This window comes from Dipodomys ordii, unplaced genomic scaffold (genome assembly GCF_000151885.1).
Source record: "Dipodomys ordii isolate 6190 unplaced genomic scaffold, Dord_2.0 Scaffold188, whole genome shotgun sequence".
Taxonomy (NCBI): domain Eukaryota; kingdom Metazoa; phylum Chordata; class Mammalia; order Rodentia; family Heteromyidae; genus Dipodomys; species Dipodomys ordii.
In genome coordinates this window covers 1,955,078-1,980,787 of record NW_012267404.1, presented here as the reverse complement: position 1 = coordinate 1,980,787, position 25,710 = coordinate 1,955,078, and the positions used below count along the sequence as shown (strand labels likewise).

The 25,710-nt window shown below is 47.8% G+C and overlaps 1 protein-coding gene and 1 pseudogene across 1 annotated transcript; both read right to left on the bottom strand.

The window, feature by feature from the left end:
* Positions 1-597: 597 nt before the first annotated feature.
* Ffar4 (free fatty acid receptor 4) lies at positions 598-24,665 on the bottom strand. Its single transcript, XM_013034358.1, has 3 exons — positions 24,096-24,665; positions 9,643-9,771; positions 598-990 (listed from the first exon to the last, which is right to left on the bottom strand). Exons 1-3 carry the CDS (start codon positions 24,663-24,665, stop codon positions 598-600), a joined length of 1,092 nt encoding a protein of 363 aa, XP_012889812.1.
* LOC105999340 lies at positions 12,431-13,304 on the bottom strand (annotated as a pseudogene).
* Positions 24,666-25,710: the final 1,045 nt, after the last annotated feature.

Below are 25,710 nucleotides of genomic sequence, written 5' to 3'. Positions count from 1 at the left end.
GTAGGGCCTGAACTCTGGGCCTGGGTGCTGTCCCTCAGCTCTTCAGCTCAAGGCTAGCACTCTACCACTTGAGCCACAGCACCACTTCGGGCTTTTTTCTTATGTGGTGCTGAGGAATCGAACCCAGGGCCTCAAGCATGCAAGGCAAGTGCTCTACCACTGAGCCACCTTCCCAGCCCCTTCTTAAGCTCTCTTATATAAATTTTTAGTGCACCTGAGGCCTCATGAGTTCAAAGTGGTGCCTAATGTGGCTATGACCCTTCAAAGGATAAACCTGAGTCCTGATTCAATGACAAGACTCCCTTCAGAAACCATAAAATATGTATTTACATATGTAGGAACAGTTATAAATAAAACTTTATTAGCTCAATCATATTACAAACACTAAAAAAGTTCATATTTAAAAGGAACTCACAGTAGATCCTTTTAGAAAGGAAAAATGTTTTTACACTGAATGATTGTCTCTTAATTTGTCAAGAGTTGTAAATGTGCACAGCTTGCATTTGCTTGAAGCAGGGCACACTTCACTGATTGTCCTTTGAAAGCACACTCTGGCTCACCTGAGAGGGAGCGAATCTGTCTACAGAGCAGAACAAATTAGCTGGAAATCACAGACAAATCATTTCTTCTGACAGATGTGTCTGTAAAAATAGCTCCCTTTTCTGGGAGCGAGCAGCAACAGCACAGTATTTTCCTCCATTCATTCCTAAACAGCGACATGTTGTAGAGAATGGGGTTTAGAGCCGAGTTGGCAAACGTGAAAGCCATCACCCAGAAGAAGAGGTTTGGCCAGATGACCAGGTCGTGCTTGAAGCTCTGGATCAAGATGAGGAGAATAGTGATGATGATGGGGCTCCACATGATGAAGAAAGAGACCATGAGCAGGAAGAGGGTGCGGAAGAGCCGGTAGTCCTGCTGTGAGACGCGGACCTGGTGGTCCTCCGAGTATGCCAGGCTCATGGTGAGCCTCTTCCTTGACGCCTTCGTGATCTGCAGGAAACACACACATAATTCAAGTTCAAACTTACTTTGCAGGTGGAAGTTTTCAAGGTAGGGGCCCAGAAATTGGGGTCTGACATCCCTCTGCTCTAGGATATCTGTCTTTGGACCTTGGTATAGAAGGACTTGCTGCCTCTGAGCCTTGGCATGCTGCCCACATGTAGGATGTGCTGGGGAAATGGGCACCCCACTGACCACCAAATGGAAGCAAAGAATCACCTACATTGGGTGGGACTTAGAATTGTTTCTGTTTGCTTGACATAAACAAGGGCAGGTGCCATCCTACCAGAAGCTATTTTAGTTAAGCTATACCATGTTATTTGAATTGTTTTCCTAGGGTCTGGAGGAATGGCTCAAGTGACAGAGCACCAGCTGAGTAGGAATTGTTTTTCTGACGAGTTCCTGCATTGGCCAGGTGTCCTGTTTTGGTTGATTGCTTGGATAAACTTTTAACTCCTTTCAAACTAGCCAGTCATGCAAGACTGTGAACTAAGTTTTGACCAATCAGAATAAAGGACGGCAACAGGGATAAAACCTGGTGGACTGCTCACCTCGAACACATGCTTACTTGGCTTCCTGTCACTAGCATGTTCTGCAGAAGTAAAATTGTGCCTTGTTCTTTCTGAGTTACTGCCCTCATTCCTAAGAGACATACCAATATCCTGAGACATCTCCAACAATTGTGAAGAGAGCAGACTAGGGGAAATGAAAAGCCTGAATCAGATAGCCTAGAGGAAGGATATGTGCTTAGAAACACATGCCTCTCTCTTTTTCTTGTTCCTCCCCTCCCCCTCTGCTAGTATTGGAGCTTGAACTCAGGACCTGGATGGTGAACTTCAGCTTTTTTGCTCAAGGCTGACATTTTACCACTTGAGCCATAGCTCCACATCTAGCTTTTTGGTGGTTATTTGGAGATGAATCTCACAGACCTTCCTGCCTGGACTACCTTTGACCCCCAGTTCTCAAGATCTCAGCTTTCTGAAGATTATAGGCAAGTACCATGTGAGCAAGGTACACACTCAAACACTATGACCTAGAAGAACAGCAAGTGAAAAACATCAGATCTGTTCTCCAGCCTCACCCTCCATTTCTGCTTCCTAGAGGCAAGTGATTTCCAGTGTCACCTTCTGGAAATGGTCCACTTCCACCCCTGAACTATAGCTTGCACCTGTGCTTTGGGCCCAGATGGGACCACTTTGTGCACCCCACTCTGAACCCTGCTTCCCTTTTACTCAGCATCACGCCATGGAGCTTGTTCCATGCCAACATAGCTAGAGAAGGCACCCACCCTGGTATATTTAGTTAGCAGTAGCATGTGTGGCCATGCTAGTTTATCCAGGCTCCAACTGATGGTTATTCTAACTTATTTACTCTTGTTTGTTTGAGAATGATTGAAGTGGGAGAATCCATGCTTCTGCTCAACCCCCCTATACATTGAGTTGGAGAAAGGCCATGGGAGATGGAATAGTGGCCAGGCAGAGAAGTGTCAAGACTCCCACTTGAGGCTCTCTCTTACAGGGTCAGGAAGAAAATAGACCTGGCTTTGCCTGTAGGCCTCTGAGTTGTGGGTACTGGAAGAGTCTCCATGTGGGTATACAATGACATTGTACAACAGATCAATAGCACTCCTTAGTAGGGCCCACAGTTTAACTGAAAGCAGGATAAAGCTTGGCTTCTCTGTCTTCCACGGCTTCTTTACTCTGAGTCTGTCCCTCCTGCTATCATCTTGAAATCCAGAAAGGACAGGACTGGTGGATAAACATCATGTGAAGGAACCAAGACTGCTCCCACACAATGACTTTATCATGAGCACATTTCTCCTTTCAGGTGCTCACAGTGACAAGAATCAACAAAGCCTGATCGTTTAATAATTACGTTTTGCCCCAATTCTTCCTCTATTTAATCTTAATGCTCCTATCTATATGCCCCAAATGAGCCTCTTCCTGTGGTCTGCCTATGCCTGTTCACAAATTCCCTCTCTCTACAGTTCATCACTGGGAGTTTTGGGGTGAGTGGCTAGATCTGCCATGTGGAACCCCTGGAGTCAGGATGCTGGCCTAGGACTGTCAGTTATAACTGGAGGCTGTTTGCTTGGAGCAGCTGCTCCCAGGTCAGCCCCAAAATGAAGCAGAGTGTGAGAAGGGCCACCGATGTCAGCGGGGTGGGGACAGCTTAGGAACGCTTACAGCAGGGCCTGTGACCCCAGCACAGGGAGATCACAGGCCATGACACACAGGAGATGGCTTCTTGTCCTTGAGGGAGGCCAGGGACACTGACACTCCATCCACTCCTAGCCATGACATAAACGCATCCTACTACAGGGAAGGGAACTCTTTGAATTCATTATAAGAAGGTATTATTATTATTTATTATTATGCCTGCCCAGGGCTTGAACTCAAGGCCTGGGTGCTACCCCTGAGCGTTTATGCTCAAGGCTAGTGCTCTACCACTTGAGCCACAGCTCTACTTCTAGGGTTTTTTGCTAGTTTATTAAAGATAGCTCTCAGAGTTTTGCCTGCCCAGGCTGGCTTCTAACCATGATTAATGTTCAGATCTCAGCCTCCTGAGTAACTAGGATTACAGACATGAGCCACCAGAGCCCAGCTGAGGTTTTGAAATAAAGCAGACACAAACAGTGACTAGAAAGTTCTGGGATCGGATATAAGTATCATCATTTACAGGTGTGCTTTCCTCACAGAGAACAGCTGGTGACCTTTGACATTTACACCCCAGTTGAGAAGCAGTGATTGGTGAAATAAATCTCCTCCTGCTTAACTGGACACACCTCCTGAGCATTTCAGTAAAATGAAGTCTTCCTAGTACAGCTGCTAACACTCTGCCCTGATGAGCGAGGCCAGCATTATATCAGAAGGGACAGTGGGTGGTGAAGGCCACCTTGCTTGCATGGGTTTAGAAGGGGGCTCTGGACCTTTCTGTGGGCTTGTTGTTCCCTGATTCTCCTGTTACAACTGCTCTTTGCATTTGTACCTGCTTTGAGGCAGAGAAAATTAATTCCCAGCAAACTGAAGTTACTTGTTGAAAGTCTGGTCCTGGATCATCGGTGGTAACAGTCCTCATCTGTGAAAATCCAGCTCAGTGGAGTTGACAATTGGCTCTATCATAAAAGGCTCAAAGGGGGCTGTCGTATGACTCAGCCCTCTCCTTTGCTCCCCTTCTGCATAACCCAGGACATACATACAAACAATCCACCAACTCAGGGACCAGTACCAGGGTTTACCATGCCACGTCCAGGTCTGTGCAGGTGAAAGCTGGTTAACTAAGGTGCCCACGTTGGCTGATAGATCTGAGAGATGTACAGCTGAGCAGGGTGGTAACACAGATAGGCTTTGGGAGATATAGAACTGCCTCTGAGTAAGGGTGTCCCGCTAGGCCAAAGTGTGATTGATGGGTACTGGACAGCCAGTTGTAACAGCAATGTCACCCCCAGGCTGCCCACCTCATCCTGCCAAGAAAAACCATGCCTCCAGAGGTCCCTGATATGGTGACTTGTAGAATTTTTTGAATAGATGAGGTCCATCAGAGCTCACCTTTACTGAGCACTTACAAGGTGCCCAGCCCTTACTTGTCACTTGGTTTCCTTCTCTAGCTTCTTCCTCCCAGCCTTCTGTTACACAGGTACTTGTGGATGCCTGTTTTAGTGATGCGGAAGCTCCCAAGGAGCTTGCTCAACAGGTCACAGCTAAGCAATTGCAAAGCTGGGCTTCAGATGTAGCAGCCTGTGCTCTTGGTCTTAATCTGATATACCTTCTTTGCACTCTCTACAGCCTCTATTAACAGAAATTTTTCTGCCCAGCTGTTAACTGCAAGCTCTACATCCAGGAACTCCCAGAGACCCTCTGGATTCATCTCATGCTCAGCAGCTTGCAGTCTGTGGTCGCAGGCACCTGCCACAGGGACTGTATAGCTGATGTCTAAGCAGCATTGCGCTCTCTAAAACCTACCAAACTATGGGCTTTCTGGAGGCTGGAACCTTAATCAGGGCTTCTGTGTTCTCTAAGGCCAGGGCTCTAGCTGGTGCCTGACCATGACTGGGAATGACTTATGTGAAACAAAGTAACTGACTTGCAGCCAGTGCATGAGAGTTTTGCTGTTTTGTTTTGTTTGCATTTAGCACTCACAGATGCTACTGTTGGTGTAGCTTCTCCACATGCCTCAGAGTTTGCAGAGAGAGGAGGGAAAATGGGGAATTGTGGCTCCTTCCTTGCTCCTCTTCCCCAATGTCAAAGCTAGTCAACATTGGGCCGGATTTCAAGTTCTTGATGTGCTAAACTAACTGCTCTGTTTCCTCTGTTTGAGGATTAACTCTAAACCTCAAAACAAGTCTCTGGGTAAAGACTGGGGTTACCCCCTTTTTGAAACTAAGATAGAAGCTTTGAAGGGCGAGGTAACTTCCTCCATACTCCCAGTCAAAGGGGGGCATGTGTACCCCACACAGAGGTGATGTTGCTCTTCTTCAACAGGACACCATGTTAGCCAGGAAAGGAGACAGTGCTCCTGGGCGTGAGGTCCACAACCACTGGACATGTGATCAAATGCAAGTGTCCAACTGGACCTGCATCATGCAGCTGGATTCTATGTGACTGATGGGGCCCAGGAATCTGCATTTCCCCTAAACTCTGCAGATAAATTTTTTTTTGGATGGGGGCATGGTATTGGTCATAGGGCTTGAACTCAGGGCTTGGGCACTGTCCCTGAGCATTTTTGCTCAAGACTAGTGCTCTACCTACCATTTTGAGCTACAGTGCCACTTCTGTTTTCCTGTGGTTAATTGGAGATAAGAGTCTCACAGACTTTTGAAACTGCCCGGGCTGACTTTGAACCGTGATCCTCAGATTTCAGCCTCTTGAATAGCTAGGATTACAGGCCTGCGTCACCAGTGCCCAGCTCTCCACAGGTAATTCCTACTCAAGTATGGGACAATGCTTGGTTTAGTGTTTTCACCCCAAACCTTTGCAAGAGTCTCATTCAAACCTGCATTTTTAAGACTTGCTGGTTTTACAATCATATGAGCTTTGAAGGCTGTGGGGGAAATTTCTTCCCATCTCATCGCCTCTGCCGTGCCTCTCATGCAGACCCTAATTGCCAGAGGTGAAAGAGTCCTACTAACAGAGGCTGGGCCTCTGGAGGCTGAGGCTCCTTTGGAGAGGCTGCTTGGCCAATCAGCAATTTCCCAATTGGAATCTCTAGCCAAGAGAATCCCTTTTCCCTGAAGGTCAACCTCTCTGCCATTGTTCCCCCCAGCCTGGAGATGAGGCCTCCAGCATGGGAAACAGGCTTCTTGTTCATTAACCCCTTCATGCTCATTTGAGACAGATTTTTGTCTCTCACTTAAGCTCTGAGATAGGCTGGGAATTTCCTACTGCAAGGCATAGACTCATTGGCTTGCTCCAGACATATTTATTGAGCTTCTAGTATATGCTGAGCACACTGAGCCCCACCCACCCTCTCTTCCATCACCCTGTATGTGGACAATGGGAGGGGCAACAATAAACACACAGTTACCAAGGATAGATGTGTATCCTAGCCCCTCCTGGCAATAATTGCTGGATGATCTTGTAAACTGAGCCCAAACAGCCACCCTGTGACAGCCTGCTCAAAGGCATAAAGGAGTGGCTGGGAAGCTATTATTCCTTTGGGAAAACTGTCATTGGAAAAAAAATTCCTGGAAATGTATGGTGGATCTGAGTCATTAGGAAAAGAGGAAGCAGGGAAGGCAGAGGTCAAATATGGCCACTGTCCTGAACCCAGGAAGCAACTCCTAGAGGTGATTGACAGAGGAACAGCCAAGGTAATGTGATGTCCTTGCCCAGGTTAGAAAGAGTATCCAAGGTCAAGGCAGGGGTTCTCAAAGGTGGTTCCATGGAACACTAGTCCAGAGGAGAGATGCTCTATAGGGAAAAGAGAGCTCTTTAGTCAGACTTCACAACGCTGTTTGGATTATTCCTGCATTGGAGATTCCCAAAGTGTATTAGCATATTCAGCAAAGAATCCCACCTAACTTGGATTATATCCGTGTTTTCCAAGTGCATTGACCACTAATCTTCTAGCACTAATGTCCAATAGAGCTCTAGAGAATGTTCTAAGAACATTTGAGGCAAGAAAATAACTGAGTAGTGTGGGAGGGATCCTTTTCCAGCCCAGAGATGGATCCTGGGTTAGAGGCAAAGAGGCAGCGAGCAGGCAGGACTGCTGAGGAAGGGTGGCAGGGGCTCTGAGTCCTGTGACTTTGACAGCAAGAGCCCGGGCACCAAAGCAGGTTTGGTGTCTGAGTTGTGGACATGTTGAGGAGAGGAGATGCACATGCTGAGACCCCCCCTGCCACTTCACCTGCCAGCCCACCTGGGCCCAGGTACCAAGAAAGGACAAATGTCACCGCTCTCCTGGGAGCTGGGGTAGAAAGGGATTTTTTTTCAAGACTCTTCTATTTTTTTATTAACCTTGTGATTGTCAAGCATCATATCCGCACTTTCCTTTTACTGTGTAAACACAATCCATGGAGGCATAGTGGCTTCAATGGGGCCCCAAGTTCACTAGGGAGGAGAACTTTGTCTAGAACCCTAGTTTTAGAACTATGTCCAGCAATTTCCCCCCTGCCCCAGACTGGAAGCCCTGGAGGCCTTCTCCATGGGCTCCAAGCTTGCACCTCGATGGTTCAACAAATCTTTATTGAGGTCCCACATCGAACCAGCCAGGCTGTGCGGGAGGAGGAAAGGATAACGTGCGTGTGAAAAGGGTGGATGCCAGTCCCCTTTTGGCCTCTAAGGAGCTCAGAAGAGGATCCTGAGTAGGTACCAATACTGGGACTTGAACTCAGGACTTAGGCTTTTTGCTCAAGGCTGGTGCACCACTACTTGAGCCACAGCTCAACTACCAGCTGGCTAATCGGATATAAGAGTCTCATGGACTTTCTTACCCAGGCTGGCCCCAAACCGTGATCCTCAGATCTCAGCCTCCTAAGAAGCTAGGGTTATAGGAGTGAGCTACTGTTGCCTGGCTGCTCCCGTGTTTCTTGCTTTAGACAGAAGTACCTTTCTCTCCCTCTCTTCCTTTTGTGTCAGAGTTCCTTTTAGACAGAGAATGTAATTTGCAAACTCTTGACCTACCTTCAGTCCACCAGCACTTCAGACAGAACATGAAAGAATAGGGACTAGGGACTCTGAGGCCTGACGACTTGGGTTTTAATCCTCAGGTCGGCATTTATAAGCTCTGTGATCTTGGATAAACTGCATGACCTGTCTGTGCCTGGGTTTGTCATCTGTAATTCCTCTAAGGATGAGATGATACATGAGCACTACATAAACATTCGTTAAATAAAAATGTAAATGTTCATGGTACATTTCTTCTTACTGTTCCCTCATTTCTTTCTACATAACTTACTGGCAATAACCCTTTGTAACATTAAAATTTGCCAGGCCTCCCACTGCACACACTTCCCAGGCCTTCACTCTGAACCTTGATTGTCTTAGTCAACCCTAAGACTATCTCATTTTATTTTTTTAGGGGTCATAAATCATCTGATAAGGAAGATTCTACTTAATAACCTGAGAGGTCATCTCCCACAGGCCTACCGGACCTAGGCAGAGGTGTGCCTTTGGGTTGTGAACATCTAAGAAAGTAACATATCCCTAGCCATAAAAGTGACAGGTAGCCAGGCACTGGTGCCTTACACTTGCAATCCTAGCTACTCAGGAGGCTGATATCTGAGGTTAGTAGTTCAAAGCCAGTCCGGTCAGGAAAATCTGTAAGACTCTTATATCCACTAAACTACCAAAAAAAAAGCTAGAAGTGGCATTGTGGCTCAAGTGGTAGGGCACTAGCCTTGAGCAAATGAAGGTCAGGGACCGCGCTTAGGCCTCAACTTCAAGCCCCAGGGCCTGAGCCAAAAAGTGATGAGCCATAAAAAGTGACAAGAGGCAATGAGGCCTTACTACTTCAATACCTCTATTTACCAAATGACCCATGGGTGAGATGCTATAACACCAAGATTCAACCACTGCCCAACTCCAAAAGATATAGGCCATTGAGGTAAGCGGTCTATAGCAGGCATAAATGCCTGAGTTGCTTGACAGCACCTTCCGTGCAAATGATTGTCTCAACAGGTGGGAAGCAGTGGGTACCTGTCGCCTTTGCATCCCTGCTAGCACGTGTGTGTTGTTTCTTGTGTCCTACACCCTTGAAACGGACATTCTTAGGGATCCCAGGGAGAGGAGGGGTGTCTAGACAGCTTTTTTTCCCCTCCATCTGGGAACTGCTTTTGTGGGCGAGTTCAGTTTGTGAACTGAACACGTAAGCTGGGTGTGTTTTTCTATTCCTATAGGGTGCTCCCATAAAAGTCTTCAGAAGTGCACATTCTATACCCTGATGTTTTTATAAGGAAAAAGGACACAAGCTAATAGCCCATAAAATGATTATATCATGTCTGTGATCTTGGATGCTTCATTAAATACACACTGTATGTGTTAGATATGTATAAATTTGTGAGAAAAATGACTGGCAAAAATGCACTTTCAAGTCTTAATTATGTATTTCTAAGGTAACTTCTGACTCGGGAGTTCTAAGATTCTACCGGCAATGCCCCAAATACAGCCACAGCCACAGCAACAGCCTTTCAACCGAACATACCTGTAAGATCTTGGAGTAACTGATCACAATGACCAGTCCTGGCACCAGGAAGTTCAAAGTAACAAAAGACACATCCCACGAAATTTCGCCAGCGAGGTTGGGCCAAGACAGTGTGCAAATCGGGATTTCCTAGTTATAAAGAGGAAAAGAACATCACTTAAATGCCAGGTGCTTCTTTGGCCTTTAGCTCAGTCCTCATTGGTGGGTTACCTGATCCCATTACATAACTAGTGTGAAAGGAAATCCCCAAATCTTTCCACCCAACTCCACCAGAACTCATTACCTAAGCCTTGCCTCTGACCTCAAAACACCCGCCATTTTTGTTCCCATTCTTCAGGGAGGAAACCGAGTCTCAGTGTCACAGGCTGGGAAAACTAGAGGTCATTCGCAGGTTAGTGTGTCTTCCCCCTTCCCTTGGCTGGAAGGCAGACAGCATCCAAGCCTTCTCTTCCAAACCTACTGTTTAAAAACAATGAAAGGATTCACCTGAGAAAGCCTACCTAGACTGGACATGAGAGCTACACCCAAGCATGGGGAGACACATTCAAGGCTCCCACACATCACATCGTGCTAAAAGGCCTAGTTTGGGGAACTGAGAATTCATGCAGTAGGTGCTCATTATTCTACTCAGTTTTCAAAGGAAACACCAGTGTGTGATACCCATTGGACATTTACTGTGCCCATACATTTTCTCACATAATGCTCCCCAACTTTATTGAATGCATGTTATTCTTCCCTCTTCACAGAAGAGGAAACTATAGCTTAGAAATATCCTGAGATTGGGCTGGGAAGGTGGCTCAGTGGTAGAGTGCTTGCCTTACATGCATGAGGCCCTGGATTCGATTCCTCAGTACCACATAAACAGAAAAGGCTGTGGCTCAAGTGGTAAAGTGATAGCCTTGAGCTGAGAAGCTGAGGGACAGCGCCCAGGCCCAGAGTTCAAGCCCCATGACCAACAAAAAAAAAGAAAAAGAAAGAAAGAAAGAAAGAGAAATATCCTGAGACAACAGACAGAAATGCTCAAGGTGTGTTGTTTTTAATGACGATATCTGCCCCCTTACCAAAAAAAAAAAAAAATGTTTCAAGATCTCAAGACCTATGAAGAAAACTTCCAAAGACAAGAGAATTTGGGAAGAAATGTTTTTACTGCCTTGTAAAGGCAGTTGGAATCATTGCTTCCTTTTCCTGTTTTTGTCTTATTAAAAAATGGTTCCTCACAGAAGGACACAATGCCTATGTGCATCTGATCAATAATATTTATTGAATAATATTTATTGAAATGAACTCCAAGAAGCGAAAACAAGAGATTTTTCTTTTTTGCAAAAATAAGAATAAAATAAAAATAACCACTGGGCACTGGTGGCTCACACCTGTAATCCTAGCTACTCAGGAGGCTGAGATCTGAGGATCAAGGTTCAAAGCCAGCCTGGGCAGAAAGTCCCCATGAGACTCACCCCCCATTAACCATTTAAAAACTAGTAGTAGAGCTGTGGCTCAAAGTGGTAGAGTGCTAGCCTTCAGCAAAAGAGCTCAGGGACAGCTCCCAAGCCCTGAGTTGTTAAGCCCTATGACAGACATATATATATATATTTCTCCACTAAAAATGTTCCTCCACCCTCACCTTCCATAGAGAAGGCTTAGTAGATCTTTCTATATTTGGGTGACTAGAACACCCCAATTCTTAAAGCCTTCTGAACCAGAATTACCACCCCAAACATCTCCATGTTTCTACCATTTTGTGGAAAAATGAGTAATGACAGAATAAGGTATTCTTCCTCCAGTAGGGGCAAAGATCAGGTCCCTATACCATAATAAGCCTGGTGAGAAAAATCAACCTAATGTAGACAAATAAGCAGAGCCAGGGGTTATGAAGGAGGAGATCTCCAGTAGGCATGCCTAACAACAAGAACCATTACAAAGATCTGGCCACAATTTGACAACCTCGGGCAAAGGTCATCACACCCTGACACACAAAAGAAACTCAGCCCAGAGCTGCCTGTCCAACAGCTGACTGGCACCACCCTTCTTATGGCACCAGCAGCCAAGGGTGATGCTTTCAGAAGTACTTGTAGAATTCTATTCACTTTGCCTTTAAAAACATCCCCTTTGGATATGCACAGAGATTACTGTGAAGCCTGCATGTTTGTTGTTGTGTCCATTCCCAACCAATTCATGATCTTCGAGAATCTCCATCTGTTGCCTAGGCTGTACCTGTATGTTCCTAGTATGTTGAGAACACACATGTATGTGTGAATGAATATGTTCTATTGTGTGTATATATGTATGAATATTGTATATATTTGTATTTATACAGTATTATATTTTATGAATGAATATCATATATAGCATATATAATTGTATGTATGAATATAATATATACACATTTCTGCATGTAGATACATTCAGCTTTTTCTGCTTATGTGGTGCTGAGGAATCGAACCCAAGGCCTCATACATACAAGGCAAGCATTCTACCACTGAGCCACCTTCCCAGCCCCATGTAGATACATCCATAGAAAAAGGCTAAAAGGTACATTCCAGAAAGCCAATAGTGTCTGCTTCTAGGTGGGACTCATACATTATTTTTATTTAGCTTGAGTTTTCTTTTTTTTTTTCAAAACATTTAGCAAAATCAACTTTAACGAAACTATGTTCAAACAAAGGATTTAAGAGAGTTGAGGCAAGGCAGGGTGTTTTACTATACAGAACAGAAAAACAATTCAGCAAGCACTGGTTTCTTAATTCTGTCCACTACAGAGGGTATAAACATCATATCTTCTGGATTCTAGCCAGTCAGCTTTATTTTGAAAATGCATCATTTTATTTCCCCAATAATGCAGCCACACATCATAGACCTGACACAGGACAGTCACATGATTTCTTCAGCAGCTTTCAAGGTTTCCTGGAGTTTACAGCCAGAAGGGTCCTAATGTTTCATATATTAAAACGTTCTCCACAGCCACAAGTTCCTTTGATGTTTAGGTTATTGAAGACAAACTCCCTGGATAACTTGTCTTCAACATAGTCCATTTCTGTTCCTAAAAGTGTTAGTTGTGCTTTTTTCTTTTCGATGAATACTCTGACTCCTTCCACACAGTATATTCACATGTGTATTTGTGGGAGGGTGGAGGGAGGGCACAGAATCATCTTGAACAACCTCTTCATCAGAATCTCCTCTTGTCTTTGTATATTCTAGAGTATAAGAAAGGCCATTACAGCCCCTGGTTCGGACACCAACTTTTACACCTACATGTTCAGACTTATCTTTAAGAAGCTGTTTTAGCCGGGCGCTGGTGGCTCACGCCTGTAATCCTAGCTACTCAGGAGGCTGAGATCTGAGGATTGCGGTTCAAAGCCAGCCCGGGCAGTAGAGACCGTGAGACTCCTATCTCCAATAAAAACCAGCAGAAAACCGGAAGCGGCGCTGTAGCTCAAGTGGTAGAGCGCTCGCCTTGAGCTGAAGAGCTGAGGGACAGCGCCCAGGCCCAGAGTTCAAGCCCCACGGCCGACCAAAAAAAAAAAAAAAAAGCTGTTTTATCTTGCTTACTGCTGAAGGTGTCAGAGTGACGGCGGCTGAGTGGGCTGCAGCTTCCTCTTGCTCACAGCACGAACAGTAGCCCGGACTAATGAGACATCTTTGGCATCCGAGCTCAGACCCTGCATGCTCTCTCCATGGACACAGCAGGTGCACTCTAGCTTGAGTTTTCTAAATTCTTTTTGTTTTAATAGAAAAGAAAGTGGAGGGTGACATGTGACGTCTCACTTCTGTGATCCAGCTTTTGGGAAGGGAAAAACAAGGGCACTGAGATCCAGGCCAATGCAGTCAAAAAGTTATCAAGATCCCTATCTCAACCCAATAAGCCAGATGTAGGGACAAATACCTATAATCCCAGCTACCCTGGACATTGTAGGTAAAAAGGTTTGTGGTCTCAGGCTGACTCCAGGCAGAAATGCAAACAAACAGCCCTTTCTGAAAAATAGCTAAAGCCAAAGAAGGCTGTGGATATCACTCAAGTGGTAGAGCACCTGCCTAGCAAGCATGAAGCCCTGAGTTCAGATCCTAGTACCACTTTAAAAATTAGACAGAGAAAAGAAAAGGGGATAAAATGTTTTCTTTTAGGAAAAATGGCGACCCCAGATCACATGAGAGTTCTTACTGGTCTCCCCTCCCACTGCCCTCCTCTCTCTCCAGGTGAGCCCAAACTCCCCAAAGGCATCATGGCTCTGCTAGGCCTTATAGCCTGCCTAGCAACATCCCTCACCACTATCCCCCTTTCTCTACCCCCAAGCTGGGTGCAGGGCTTTCTTCAGGGCAAAGAATACTGCCACTGGCCACTCCCTCTGGCCCTCCAGTCCCCCAGACTCTTGCTTCCCTTACTTCCTGTCCTTTACACACCCCCTGGGCACACTGTCTTTGAAGACACCCACAGGAGCCCCTTCCACATAGCATGACACATCCAGACCCCTCCCACATCCCTCCACTATAGTGCTGCTAAGGGCAGGGAGGAAGTGTGTTTTATTGAATACTGCACCCCTGCAGCTAGCAGATGCCTGGCATGTATTCAGCTCTCTCACAGGGAAGTGCCCACTGAAGGGGTTTTCTAGATTCTCTGCTGGATGGGAGACATTGGTCCCCCAGACTAGGCTCTGCGCAAGTGCAGACCCTGGCCCACATTGGCTGAATGATTTGTAAATGCGACATGCTACTTCTTCTTCTTCCTTTTTTTGTTTTTTTTTGGTCAGTTGTGGGGCTTGAACTCTGGGTCTGGTGCTGTCCCTGAGGTTTGTGGTCTCAGGCTGACTCCAGGAAAAAATGCAAATAAACAATTCTCAAGGCGAGCACTCTACCACTTGAGCCACAGCACCACTTCCAGTGTTCTGGTGGTTTATTGGAGTTAAGAGTCTCATGGACTTTCCTGCCTGGGCTGGCTTTGAACTGCAATCTTCAAATCTCAGCCTCCTGAGTAGCTAGGATTACAAGTGTGAGCCACCAGTGCCCGGTTTACCTGCTGCTTCTTTAAGGATTTTTTGAGCCTTGAGAGCCTCCTCTTCCCTGCCCACACCAGCCCCTAGGTAGCAGCTCATTCACCCTGACCCACTCTTCAGACCAAATGGAAGACAGCAAGGTTGTCTTAAGGAATGGGGAATTCTCTTTCTCTTTTTCTCTGGATATCTGCACTTTTCTCAACTTCCCAGCAGAAAAGAAAGAAATGATCCATACAAGAGATGGACTGACTTGTTTGCACTTGAAAAGTATTCTCTTGGGGCTGGAGGCATGGCTCAAGTGGTAGAGCACCAGCCTACGAACAAGAGACTGAGACCTTAAATTCGAGCGTAGTCTTGGAAAACAAGAACAGTATTCTCTTACTATGAACAAGGGCAAGCCAGCGGTGCCTCTCTCCTTCGCCCACAAGCAGTAGCGACACCTTGACAATGTTAGCCTGGTAGGAAATGGAGAAGTGGAAGAACGGAGGGGACCAAGCACCCTAAAGAAATATGACATCAGTAAAGTAGACAGAGCCAGACTACCTTCTGGAACCATCCTTTGCCTGCCGTGACTTTGGTCATTTCCTTGTTCAGAGAATAAACATGAGAACATCCATTTGTGACACTGCTAAGCTACAGACCGTACTGGACTATGGAATTGTGGGACCATCCCTGTCCTCAATAAATACACTTTCTGAGCTGCATTGAAGTGGCTTTGGCAGGGTGACAGGAAGGGGTGCTCAGTAAATGTTTGTAGAATGAATAGACAGCACATTCTGGCTGAGGTGGACACCTCACCCGGCAGTGTGAGTTCCCTCCTGGTCAGGGCCACGGCACACACAGGCAGGCATCTCGTTAGAAGAGGCTGAGCTGACCCGGCTGAGATGTCAGCGTTGCTAAAACATGTCAACTCTCTTAAAACAGCAGCTCGTTCTTTTACAGTCAGGAGAAGAATTAACAGCTTGAAGAATGTTTAAAAGGTGTATACCCACGATAAGGAAACTAATAATAGCTAGCAATTCCTGAGCTCATAAGCATGGCTTACATGCCAGGCGCTGGCCCATTACTGAGCCTGAGTCTCAATAGCAATCCTAGATGGCAGATATTGTTCTCATGTCTAGTTTGCAAATAAGAAAAGTGAGGTGCAGAGAGTACGTCCACCTTGTCCTCTGCCACTCAAATTCCTGAGTGGTCCAGAGACGGGATTCAAAACCACAACCTTTGACTCCAAAACCTACACTCGAAATGCCACACAATCACAGTAAGGTCTGGAAATCTGGTCACCCAGATGGGCAGTCATCCTCCTGTTCCTGTGTTACAGGGATCTCAGCAGAAAGCCCTATGGGGCGCTGCTCCCCTGGCCTGTGCTACTTTCAGAGGGGACTGTGCGTGCTGGGGATGAGCTGGGTCCCTTAACACTTGGGTTGGGGAGGAAACTGTCACCCATCCAAGACATCTCTATTTGGTATCCTGGTGAGAAGAGACAGAGTCTTCCAGCAGCAAACTGTTAATCTGAGGAAACAAGGCTTTGCTCATTTTCAGTGTGAGCCTCACCTGGCTCTGGACCAGCTCCTTCTCTGTCTCTTTTCTTTTTAAGTGGACAAACACTCTTCCCCACTTTTCCTGCCTCTCATTCTGTCAACCTCGCTTCTTCAACTGCTAAGCTAACGACGCACACCACCTCCTCAGGTAACACCTTTGAGGAAATTTAGTTTGTTGGCTTCCCTGGCAAGAACAAAGAAAACATAAACTATAGCAATCCCCTTTCCTCTCAAGATGGACCCACTCCAATAACTCCCCAGTAGTTGCTTGAAACCATAATGTGCTGTGTATATAGTGTATGTGTGTGTATAGTTAATAGATGTATGTATATATATAGATATGTATTATATACATATATATATGAAGGGTTCCATTCTTGAGGCAGTGACCATTTGTTGCTTGTTTAGCAGAGCAACACGTGGTGGTAATCCAAACACCTGGTTGTGTGCCTTTATAAGCCCTGCAAATCCTCAGCTCGGGGCTCTCCTCCTAGGCTCCACTGTGTTGGAGGGTAGGGCGAGGCCCAGCTGCAGCCCATCTAAATAAAACCTTGCTTTTGCACTTCGGAATGTCTGACTCTCGGTGGTCTTCTTGGTGGGGGTCCTGTGACTTGGACACAACATATTAGTGGGGACTCGTCCGGGATACCACAAGAGACCCCCAAGACCTCAGACTCCGAAGGTAAGAAAACAGTGCTGTCAATTCGTCTTTGTTAATTTGTCTTGTCCTGTTGTTCGTCTGTCTGTTTGTACTTTCGTTCTCCTTTATGAGGACGGCCGCTCCTATTCGTATTGTGTAAAGGGTTGTTGAAGCGGACGTGCTTGCACTGACAACCCTAGGAGGAACTGGGAGACGTCCCAGATCCTGAGGGGGGGTCCTCGGGACCCCGCCGTGAGAATTGTGGGGTGGGGGTCCTTGGAACCCCACTGTGAGAATTGTGGGGCGTGGGGCGGTTCGGTGTTGGGCCAGAACTGACCAAGAGGGCCTCCTAACCAAAGCTGTGGGGCGTGAGGCGGTGTGGAAGCCCCCCCCCCCATGACAGGCGTCAGCGGACCAATTCAGGAGATCTCCACTTGGTAACTGTCAGGCCTGCGTGTGTCTTGTTTGTACTGCTTATTGTTTTTTGGACTGTATGACTGACAGGACTGGAAACCATGGGCACCCTCCATCTAGCCCCCTAGACTTACAAAAAGAAACTGAGAAAGGGGAAAAGAAGTTGTACCCCCCCCCGGTTTTTCAGGGAGATAACTTGGAAGAAGAAATGTCTCCTCCCCCATACTCCCTGTCCCAGGTGCCTTCTGCAGAGCCTGAGAATGATCAAGGGGAGGAGGGAGCTACAGAACCAGCAGCATCTGCCCTTAAAGTTTCTGAGGGGCCAGTCACTCGACAACGCCGGGATCAACCCCCCTTCTAATGCAGCTGTTTTTCCCTTATGCGCTGTAGGTCCTGTGGATGCGGATGGTCAACAGCAACTCCAATATTGGCCATTTTCTACCAGTGATCTATACAATTGGTGCACCCAAAATGCCCCCTTTTCTGAGAAACCCCAGAATTTAATTCATTTGCTTGAAACTATTCTCTTTACTCATCATCCCACTTGGGATGATTGCAGTCAGCTTTTACAGGTCTTTTTTACCACCGAAGAGAGAGACCGTATCCGAAAGGCGGCCCGGAAACATATCCCTGGCCCCACAGGAGCGCCCATCACGGATCCTGCCCTGATCGCTGCCTATTTTCCTGAGATCCGACCAACATGGGACTACAATAGGGTTGAAGGTAGGGAGTGACTCTTCATCTATCGCCAGGCTCTGTTGGCAGGTCTCAGAGCGGTGGCTCGCCAACCTACAAATATGGCCAAGGTTTATGATGTAAGACAGGGAGGAAGTGAAAGTCTGGCAGCATATCTTGAGCGGCTCATGGAAGCTTTTAGTCAATATACCCCGTATGATCTTGAGACCCAGGAGTCAGCTCAGATGATTATGTTTGCCTATATAAATTAAGCTGCGCCAGACATAAAGTGCAAGTTGCAGGCTCTAGACAGACTTGGTGAAAAGTCTATTAGGGATCTAGTAGCCACGGCAGAAAAGGTTTACAATAAGAGAGAGACAGAGGAGCAAAGACAGGAGAGGAAGGACAGAGAACGTGAAATTGAGCGTGAAAAAAGAGACTGGGCCAAGGGAAAGAGTTTGGCTAGAATTCTAGAGCAACAACAGTACAACATAAGAAGGACCTCAGGGAAATCTTGACTTTCGTGCAAACCGGAAGGTTTAATCAGTCCTCCTTTCCAAGTAAGGAACCGAAACCTAGACCCCGATCGCGAGTGGGGAAAAGTCAGTGTGTCTATTGCAGAGAGGAGGGGCATTGGGTCAAGAAATGCCCAAAGGTAGCCAAGAGAGAAGAGAGAGACCTAAAGGCAAGATCAAGAGTGTTGTCAGCCTTAGAATTGGCTGAGGACAGTGACTGTGGGAGTGGGGGCTCAGACCCCCTCCCTGAGCCTAGCGTAACTTTGAAAGTGAAGGGGAATCCAGTCACATTCATGGTAGACACCAGAGCAGAAAATTCAGTATTACTAGCCCCAAGAGGGCCGATGTCCACTAAAACAACATGGGTGCAAGGTGCAACTGGCATCAAACCCTATAAATGGACTACCCGAAGAACAGTGGACTTGAGAGTGGACCAGGTAACCCACTCATTTTTAGTGATCCCTGACTGCCCCTATCCATTGCTTGGGCGTGATCTCTTAACAAAAATGCAAGCTCAGATACAGTTCACAAATAGTGGGACTTCTGTGATGGCCTCCAGGGGAAAGCCCGATAGTATATTGCTAACCAGTAGGTTAGAAGAAGAATATAGGCTATACCAACATTTTAAGCCTGATCCTCCGGAAGATGAGTGGCTACAGGTGTTTCCCCAAGTATGGGCAGAAACTGGAGGAATGGGACCGGCAAAACACCGGCCTTCAGTCTTTGTGGAACTCAAAGCTGGGGCCGACCCAGTAAAAGTTCACCAGTACCCTATGTTACTAGAAGCAAAGAAGGAGATCACTCCCCCATATTAGAAAATTGCTAGATCTAGGAGTCTTAAAGCCTATCCATTCAGCCTGGAACATCCTGCTATTGCCTGTCAAAAAGCCAAACTCAAATGATTATAGACCAGTGCAAGACTTGAGAGAAATCAACAAGAGAGTAATGGACGTTCACCCAACAGTTCCTAACCCGTATACCCTGTTGAGCTCCCTGCCACCGAGCCATGTGTGGTATACTGTATTGGAGCTGAAAGATGCTTTTTTTTAGCCTACCCTTAGCCCCACAGAGCCAAAGCTACTTCGCATTTACTTAGTATGATCCCGAAATTGGGATAGTAGTCAATTGACCTGGACCAGGCTGCCTCAAGGATTTAAGAACTCACCTACCATCTTCAACGAGGCGCTACATGAGGACCTGAGTGAGTATAAGTTTATTGCAATATGTGGATGACTTGTTGATAGTCGCTCCAGACCAAAATAGCTGCTTAAAGGGAACGGCTAGGCTCTTAAAGACTCTTGGCTGGGCTATAGAGCCTCTGCTAAAAAGGCCGATCAGGCAGCTAAGGAGGCGGCCCTCCAGCCCAGAGCGGAAGTACTGACTCTAGTAGACCCAGGGCCATGAGCTTTGCCTCCTGAGCCTCAGTACCCCCAAGAAGACTTGGAGTGGATAAAGAAAATTCCCATGGCCTATAAACCCCCGGACAGAGAAGGAAACAAAGACTGGTGGAAAACTGGTGAGGGGAAACTTATCTTGCCACAAAGATTGGGCAAGGGGATTCTTAAGAGAATCCATCGGGTCTCTCACATGGGAACCCGAAGAATGCAGGACTTGCTCTGGCACTCAGAAGTAAAAATTAGGCAAGGAAATCAACTCATTGAGGACATTGTTAAAAATTGTAAAGCCTGTCAGCTCACCAATGCCCCCAATCAACCGGTTACAAAAGGAGCTTGCCTCCATGGAGATAGGCCAGGTGTGTATTGGGAAGTAGACTTCACAGAAATTAAAACTGGAAAATTTGGATATAAATATTTGCTAGTTTTTGTAGACATTTTTTCAGGATGGGTTGAAGCCTACCCAACAAAGCATGAGACCGCGAACGTTGTGGCTAAGAAAATCCTGGAAGAAATCCTACCCAGGTATGGCTTCCCATCCACCATCGGGTCGGACAGGCCTTCGTCTCAAAAGTAGGTCAGGGAATAGCCGAGGCTCTGGGGATGGATTGGCACTGTGCTTATAGACCCCAGAGTTCAGGGCAGTTAGAAAGAATGAATCGGACTCTAAAAGGGACCTTAACTAAATTGGCTTTGGAGACTGGCGCAGACTGGGTATCGCTCCTTTTGCCCTGTTTAGAGTAAGAAATTCACCCTATCAGCTTGGCTTTATTCCTTTTGAAATAATGTATGGACACTGCCCCCCCCCTTATCCCTAGCCTCCAGACTGAGTTGCTTGCTGATTTGAGTGATACTGAATTTTTTTGGGGGGGGGTCCAGTCGTGGGGCCTGAACTCTGGGCCTGGGCACTGTCCCTCAGCTCTTCAGCTCAAGGCTAGCGCTCTACCACTTGAGCCACAGTGTCACTTCCGGCTTTTTTCTTTTTGTTTATGTGGTGCTGAGGAATCGAACCCAGGGCCTCAGGCATGCAAGGCAAGCGCTCTACCACTGAGCCACCTTCTCAGCCCTTGAGTGATACTGAATTTCTATGTAAACTTGACTATCTACAGCTTGTCCACAAAAGTGTGTGGCCCCAGCTTAGAGCAATATATGATTCTGCTTCTATTCCTACCCCCCATTTGTTTAAACCAGGGGACTGTTTGTTTGAAGGCACAACTTGAGATCTCTGGAACCATGGTGGAAGGGACCTTACATGGTGCTACTGGCCACACCCACTGCCCTTAAGGTGGACGGCATTGCTGCTTGGATCCACTGCTCCCACACCAGACCCCTTTGCCCTGGACGACCGTGGGAAACGTGGGAAGTCTCCAAGCATCCTACCCAACCACTCCACATACACCTCAATAAAAGAAAAATGGACTGATTGTTATTGTTATTGTTGTTTAATAGTATGGCTAAGGTCAGAGAAGGACTAGAAAAGAAAAGAACCCATTCAAGATCGAGAACAGTTGGAGTTTAGTTTTGGGCCAGAGCCACAAGATTGTGTCTCAGGACCATAAGTCAAGGGGGGAAATGAAGGGTTCCATTCTTAGGCAGTGACCATTTTAATTTTTTCTGAACTCAGGTGTCCACAGGTAACTGAACCCAAGGCTGCCTAAACCTGCAGTAAGCAAGGCCTTGGCTAAAAGGACACTACTGTATACTGTCACAGGGAAGGAGGGAGGGAGGGAGAGGGAAGGGGGTAGGAGGATGTGAGGGGAGGGAGATGGGAAGGAGCAGGATGATTTGGGAAGAGGGAGAGCAAAGGAGAGGAGAGGCGAGAAGAAGAGAAGACAGGAGAGGAAAGGAAAGGAGGGGAGGGGAGGCAGGAGGATGTGCCCCCCCCCCCCCCCCAGCACTGATCTCCACAGTCACTCTGCAATTCAATGCTTGCCATTCTGGAGATGCTGAGAAGGGTCTGCACCACCACTCAACACACATGTGCCTGAGCAGGAGTCAAAGGAGACAAGAAACAGAAGGCCCCATCTGCACAGGCCTTCTTATTTCATTGCTGGATTCCATGTTGGCACAGAGCATTAGGCTGGGCTTTTGGCTGGGAGAGGATTAGCATCTCCTTTCTTAGGGTGACTTGCCAGTTCCGTAGGATTGTACCCCAAACACTTGTAAAAAGAGTACAAAATGCACTTTTGGAAATTGAAATGATGTTCTATTTGGTCTAAATTCCCTGGCCTCGTTCTTTTTCTAATAAGACAAAAATGGAGGGGGAAATATCTCAACTTCTGTGAAACTACAACAAAGACATTGACACAATGAGAGAAAAACTTAAACAACAATAATGAGGGAACTGATGGCAGAACCTACCTTCCAAGCTGATCTCATTGGTGTATCATTGAGCCTGGGGCTTCCACTTACTCTAGAAGAATCTATGTGGGCCACCTTGACATTCAGACTTGTCTGGGCTAAGGACAAGTCTGTCCATTGAGCTAGAGCCCTTGGTTTCCCCAGGCCAATAACCCCAAGTAGCTTAGCCAATCCTAGCGCTTTTGGACACATCTGTAAGTCCTTATATGTCCTTTGATTAGTGCCACAGGCCTGATAATAAGTTCCAGTTCATTAGTCATTTAATGACAATATATAGAAATAAACTACAAGGAAAAAAACTGTAAGCATGGTGTGTGTGTGTGTGTGTGTCTAAGTGTAAGGATAGTGCTTTGCCCACAAAGCCGCCTCCTGCATGCTCCACACCACGGGTCTGCCCTCCCATCCCCTTTCCCCCTTCCCCTCACTCTGAGCAGCCAGGAGCTGGCAGCTGAGAGTACCACCCTTCCTGTGTGCATCTCCAACCTTCCCCCAGTGACACTGCCCATTACAGAGCGTCTCTTCAGGCAGTTCTTGTGGCTGCTGGATCTGTTTAGCCACCCCACTCTTTCTTATGGACCTGGGTTGAGCATTTGCAACCCCAGCCAAAGTTGGAGAGGGGGGAGGGGAGGGGGGAGGGGGGAGGGGAGCAACAACTCCACTTAGTCATGAGCACCAACCTAGACCTAGGGCGACCAAGCCAGAAAGATGAAGGAACGTCCACCTCTGAGCGGCATCCCGACCTGATGTCTCGGGGATCTTGGTGCGCGTAGCCTGCAGCGCTGGACCCGCTGCAACGGCTAGCAGACCTGGCTCCCTGAATTCCCGATCGATTGATCATGGGAGTGGAGGTGATCCGACCCAGGAGTACTCTGCTTGGAGACTTAGTGGCATCCTGAACACCCCCACCCCCCACCATGACCCTAATTAAAAACTCCCAGTAAAGCTATAAAGCTAAAGCACCTGGCTCACCTTGAGCTGAAGAGCACAAGGACAGCGCCCAGGCCCAGAGTTCAAGCCCCATGACTGACAATATATATATATAGCTAAAGCACCTGGGACTCCTCTATCAGACTCTGTGGGCTAGGGTCATCCCCGCCGCCCCACCCCCACCCCGTCCCGCCCCCGTTGGAGCAGTTGGGAAAACTGAGGATGGGGAGGGGAAGCCCTGAGCCCCTCAGAGGCAGCATGGGGTCTGGGGGCTCTTTCTCCTGCCTGAGCGCTTTCAAAGCTAGGGCCTAAATTAGGCCCTAACCAGACCAGCGCTTGTGGACAGGAGACAATGGCTGGCTGGAACGAAAGGATGACTAATAGCCACTCTGCCCAAGTTGTCACTCCTCTGCCCTGCTTCCTTGTCTGTGAAGCAGGAGTGACAGTAACACACGGCCAGAAAACAGAGCTGAGTACCAGGTGAGCCCCTCAAATTCCATCTGGCTTGATTCAACTACCTAACATCTCATTTTGTAAGAATTTCGGGGGTTCAGCCAGGCACCAGTGGCTCACACCTGTAAATCCTAGCTACTCAGGAGGCTGAGATCTGAAGGCCCTGGTTCAAAGCCAGCCTGGAGAGGAAAGCCTGTGAAATTTTTATCTCCAATGTACCCCCCAAAGAAGGAAGTGGAGGTGTGGCTCAAGTGACAGAGCACTTGAGCAAATAAGGGAACATAAGAAACCTAAGGGGCAGCGCCTAGGCCCTGAGTTCAAGCCCCAGTACTGACACTCAATAAATAACGATAAAATTGAGGGATGGCACTTAAGAAGTTTGAGAGCGCATTGATCTACATTGGAGGGTTGGCACAATGACTAAGTGCAAGTACCCTGACCTGCGGTGATGGTTGCCATGGCCCCAGCTCTCCGCTTCCATGGGCTCCCCCTTCCCCCCCCCCATTCCCCACGCACACCTGTCGCCCTACTCCCAGGCAGGCTCTCACCTGGTCGGCGCCCGGCAGCCTCTGCGGGACCACGTGGAAGAAGACGCAGAGGGGCAGCGAGGCGAGCCCCGAGTAGCCCCAGATGAAGGCCAGCAGCGCCGCCTGCACTCGCCGAGCCGAGCCGCGCGCGCCTTGCTGCAGCCGCACGATGCACACCACGCGCTCCAGGCTGACGGCGGCCAGCGTGAGGATGGTGACGCTGCCGCTCAGGGTCATCACGTAGAAGAGCAGGTGGCAGACCACCGGGCCCAGCAGCCAGGCCTCGGTCCAGCGCACCACGAGCACCAGCGGGATGGCGCTGGTGAAGAGCAGGTCAGCACAGAAGAGGTTGAGAACCAGGCTGGTGGTGGCACCGCGGCGCCGTCGGCGCGCCACCAACACCAGGGCGCAGACATTGCCCAGCAGCGACACGGCCAAGATGAGCGCCAGCACGGTGGTCTCCAGGACGCTCAGCACCAGCCGGTGGTCGCCCTTGACGTCCGAGAAGAAAGGGAAGTGAGTGCGGTTGGGCGGTCCCGGGCTGCGCGGCGGCGGGTCGGTGGCCAGCGTGTGTGCGCGCTCGGGGGACATTGCCGGGCGCCCCGCCGCGCTGTGCGGGTGCGCTCATCTGGGAGGGGACCGGGTGCCAGGGCGGAGAGGAGGCGGGTGGCGATTGCGACACTCCCCTTTGGCCCCTGACCGACCGACCAGTGGCAGCTCGGGAGCTGGGTCCCTGGGCGCGAGGTAACGAGGAAGTGCCCAACCTGCCCCCACGCAGGCTGCGGGCTTCTGGGGAGCCGTGATCTCAAGTTCTGGGGGATCCCAGAAAGCCAAGAATAGCCAGAACCCCACGAGTCCCACCCCCTTCATCTCTTGGAACACTAGGTCCTTGAGCAAAGTGGTTCCTTCACCAACTTAAGTAAAATGGATCACAAGGTCAGAGCTGAAGTCTGGAGGTTGTTTTGGATTGGGTAGCAGATTTCACTCGAGAAACCCCAAAGGTTGGAGCGACAAGTCCTGGGCCCAAGGACTTGTCAAAAATCCCTGGGTCGCTAACAAGAGGGGTGTAAATCCATGAGGAGAGGGGTAGCCGGATGAAGGGGAGAAGATGGGGAGAAAGCAGTCAAGAATTCACCACAAAATTAAGAAAAGTAAGGGCAGGGGTGGGTCGAAGGGGGGTGAGAATGGAGAAAGGGGTGATACTGATGAAGATGCATTGCACACATACACCACTTTGTTAAGTGGAAACCTCCTTTGTACAACTACTTAAAGACAATACCATTTTTAGTGTTTTTTAAATCACTCATTGAGTGATTTTTTTGTTTTTCAACTGTAAAAGAGGAATAATAGTTCCTCATTAAGGTTACTGTGAGGAGCTCATAAAGAATTCAGCAGGGGACTGAGGTTGTGGCTGGGGGCTATAGCAAGGGCTGGGTGGTTAGACAGAAGAGCACATATAAATCACTCATTCAAGGTGATCAAGTTCTAGCTACTATAACTAACATACAGGTCAATATCTTGCCTTGTGAACAATTAGGTAAAAATATGCCTTGTGCAAAAGCAGCCCTCCAAACAATATTGAATAAAACTTTACATCCTAGAAAGAGAAAAGAGGAGGTAGTGAAGGAAGAAGAGG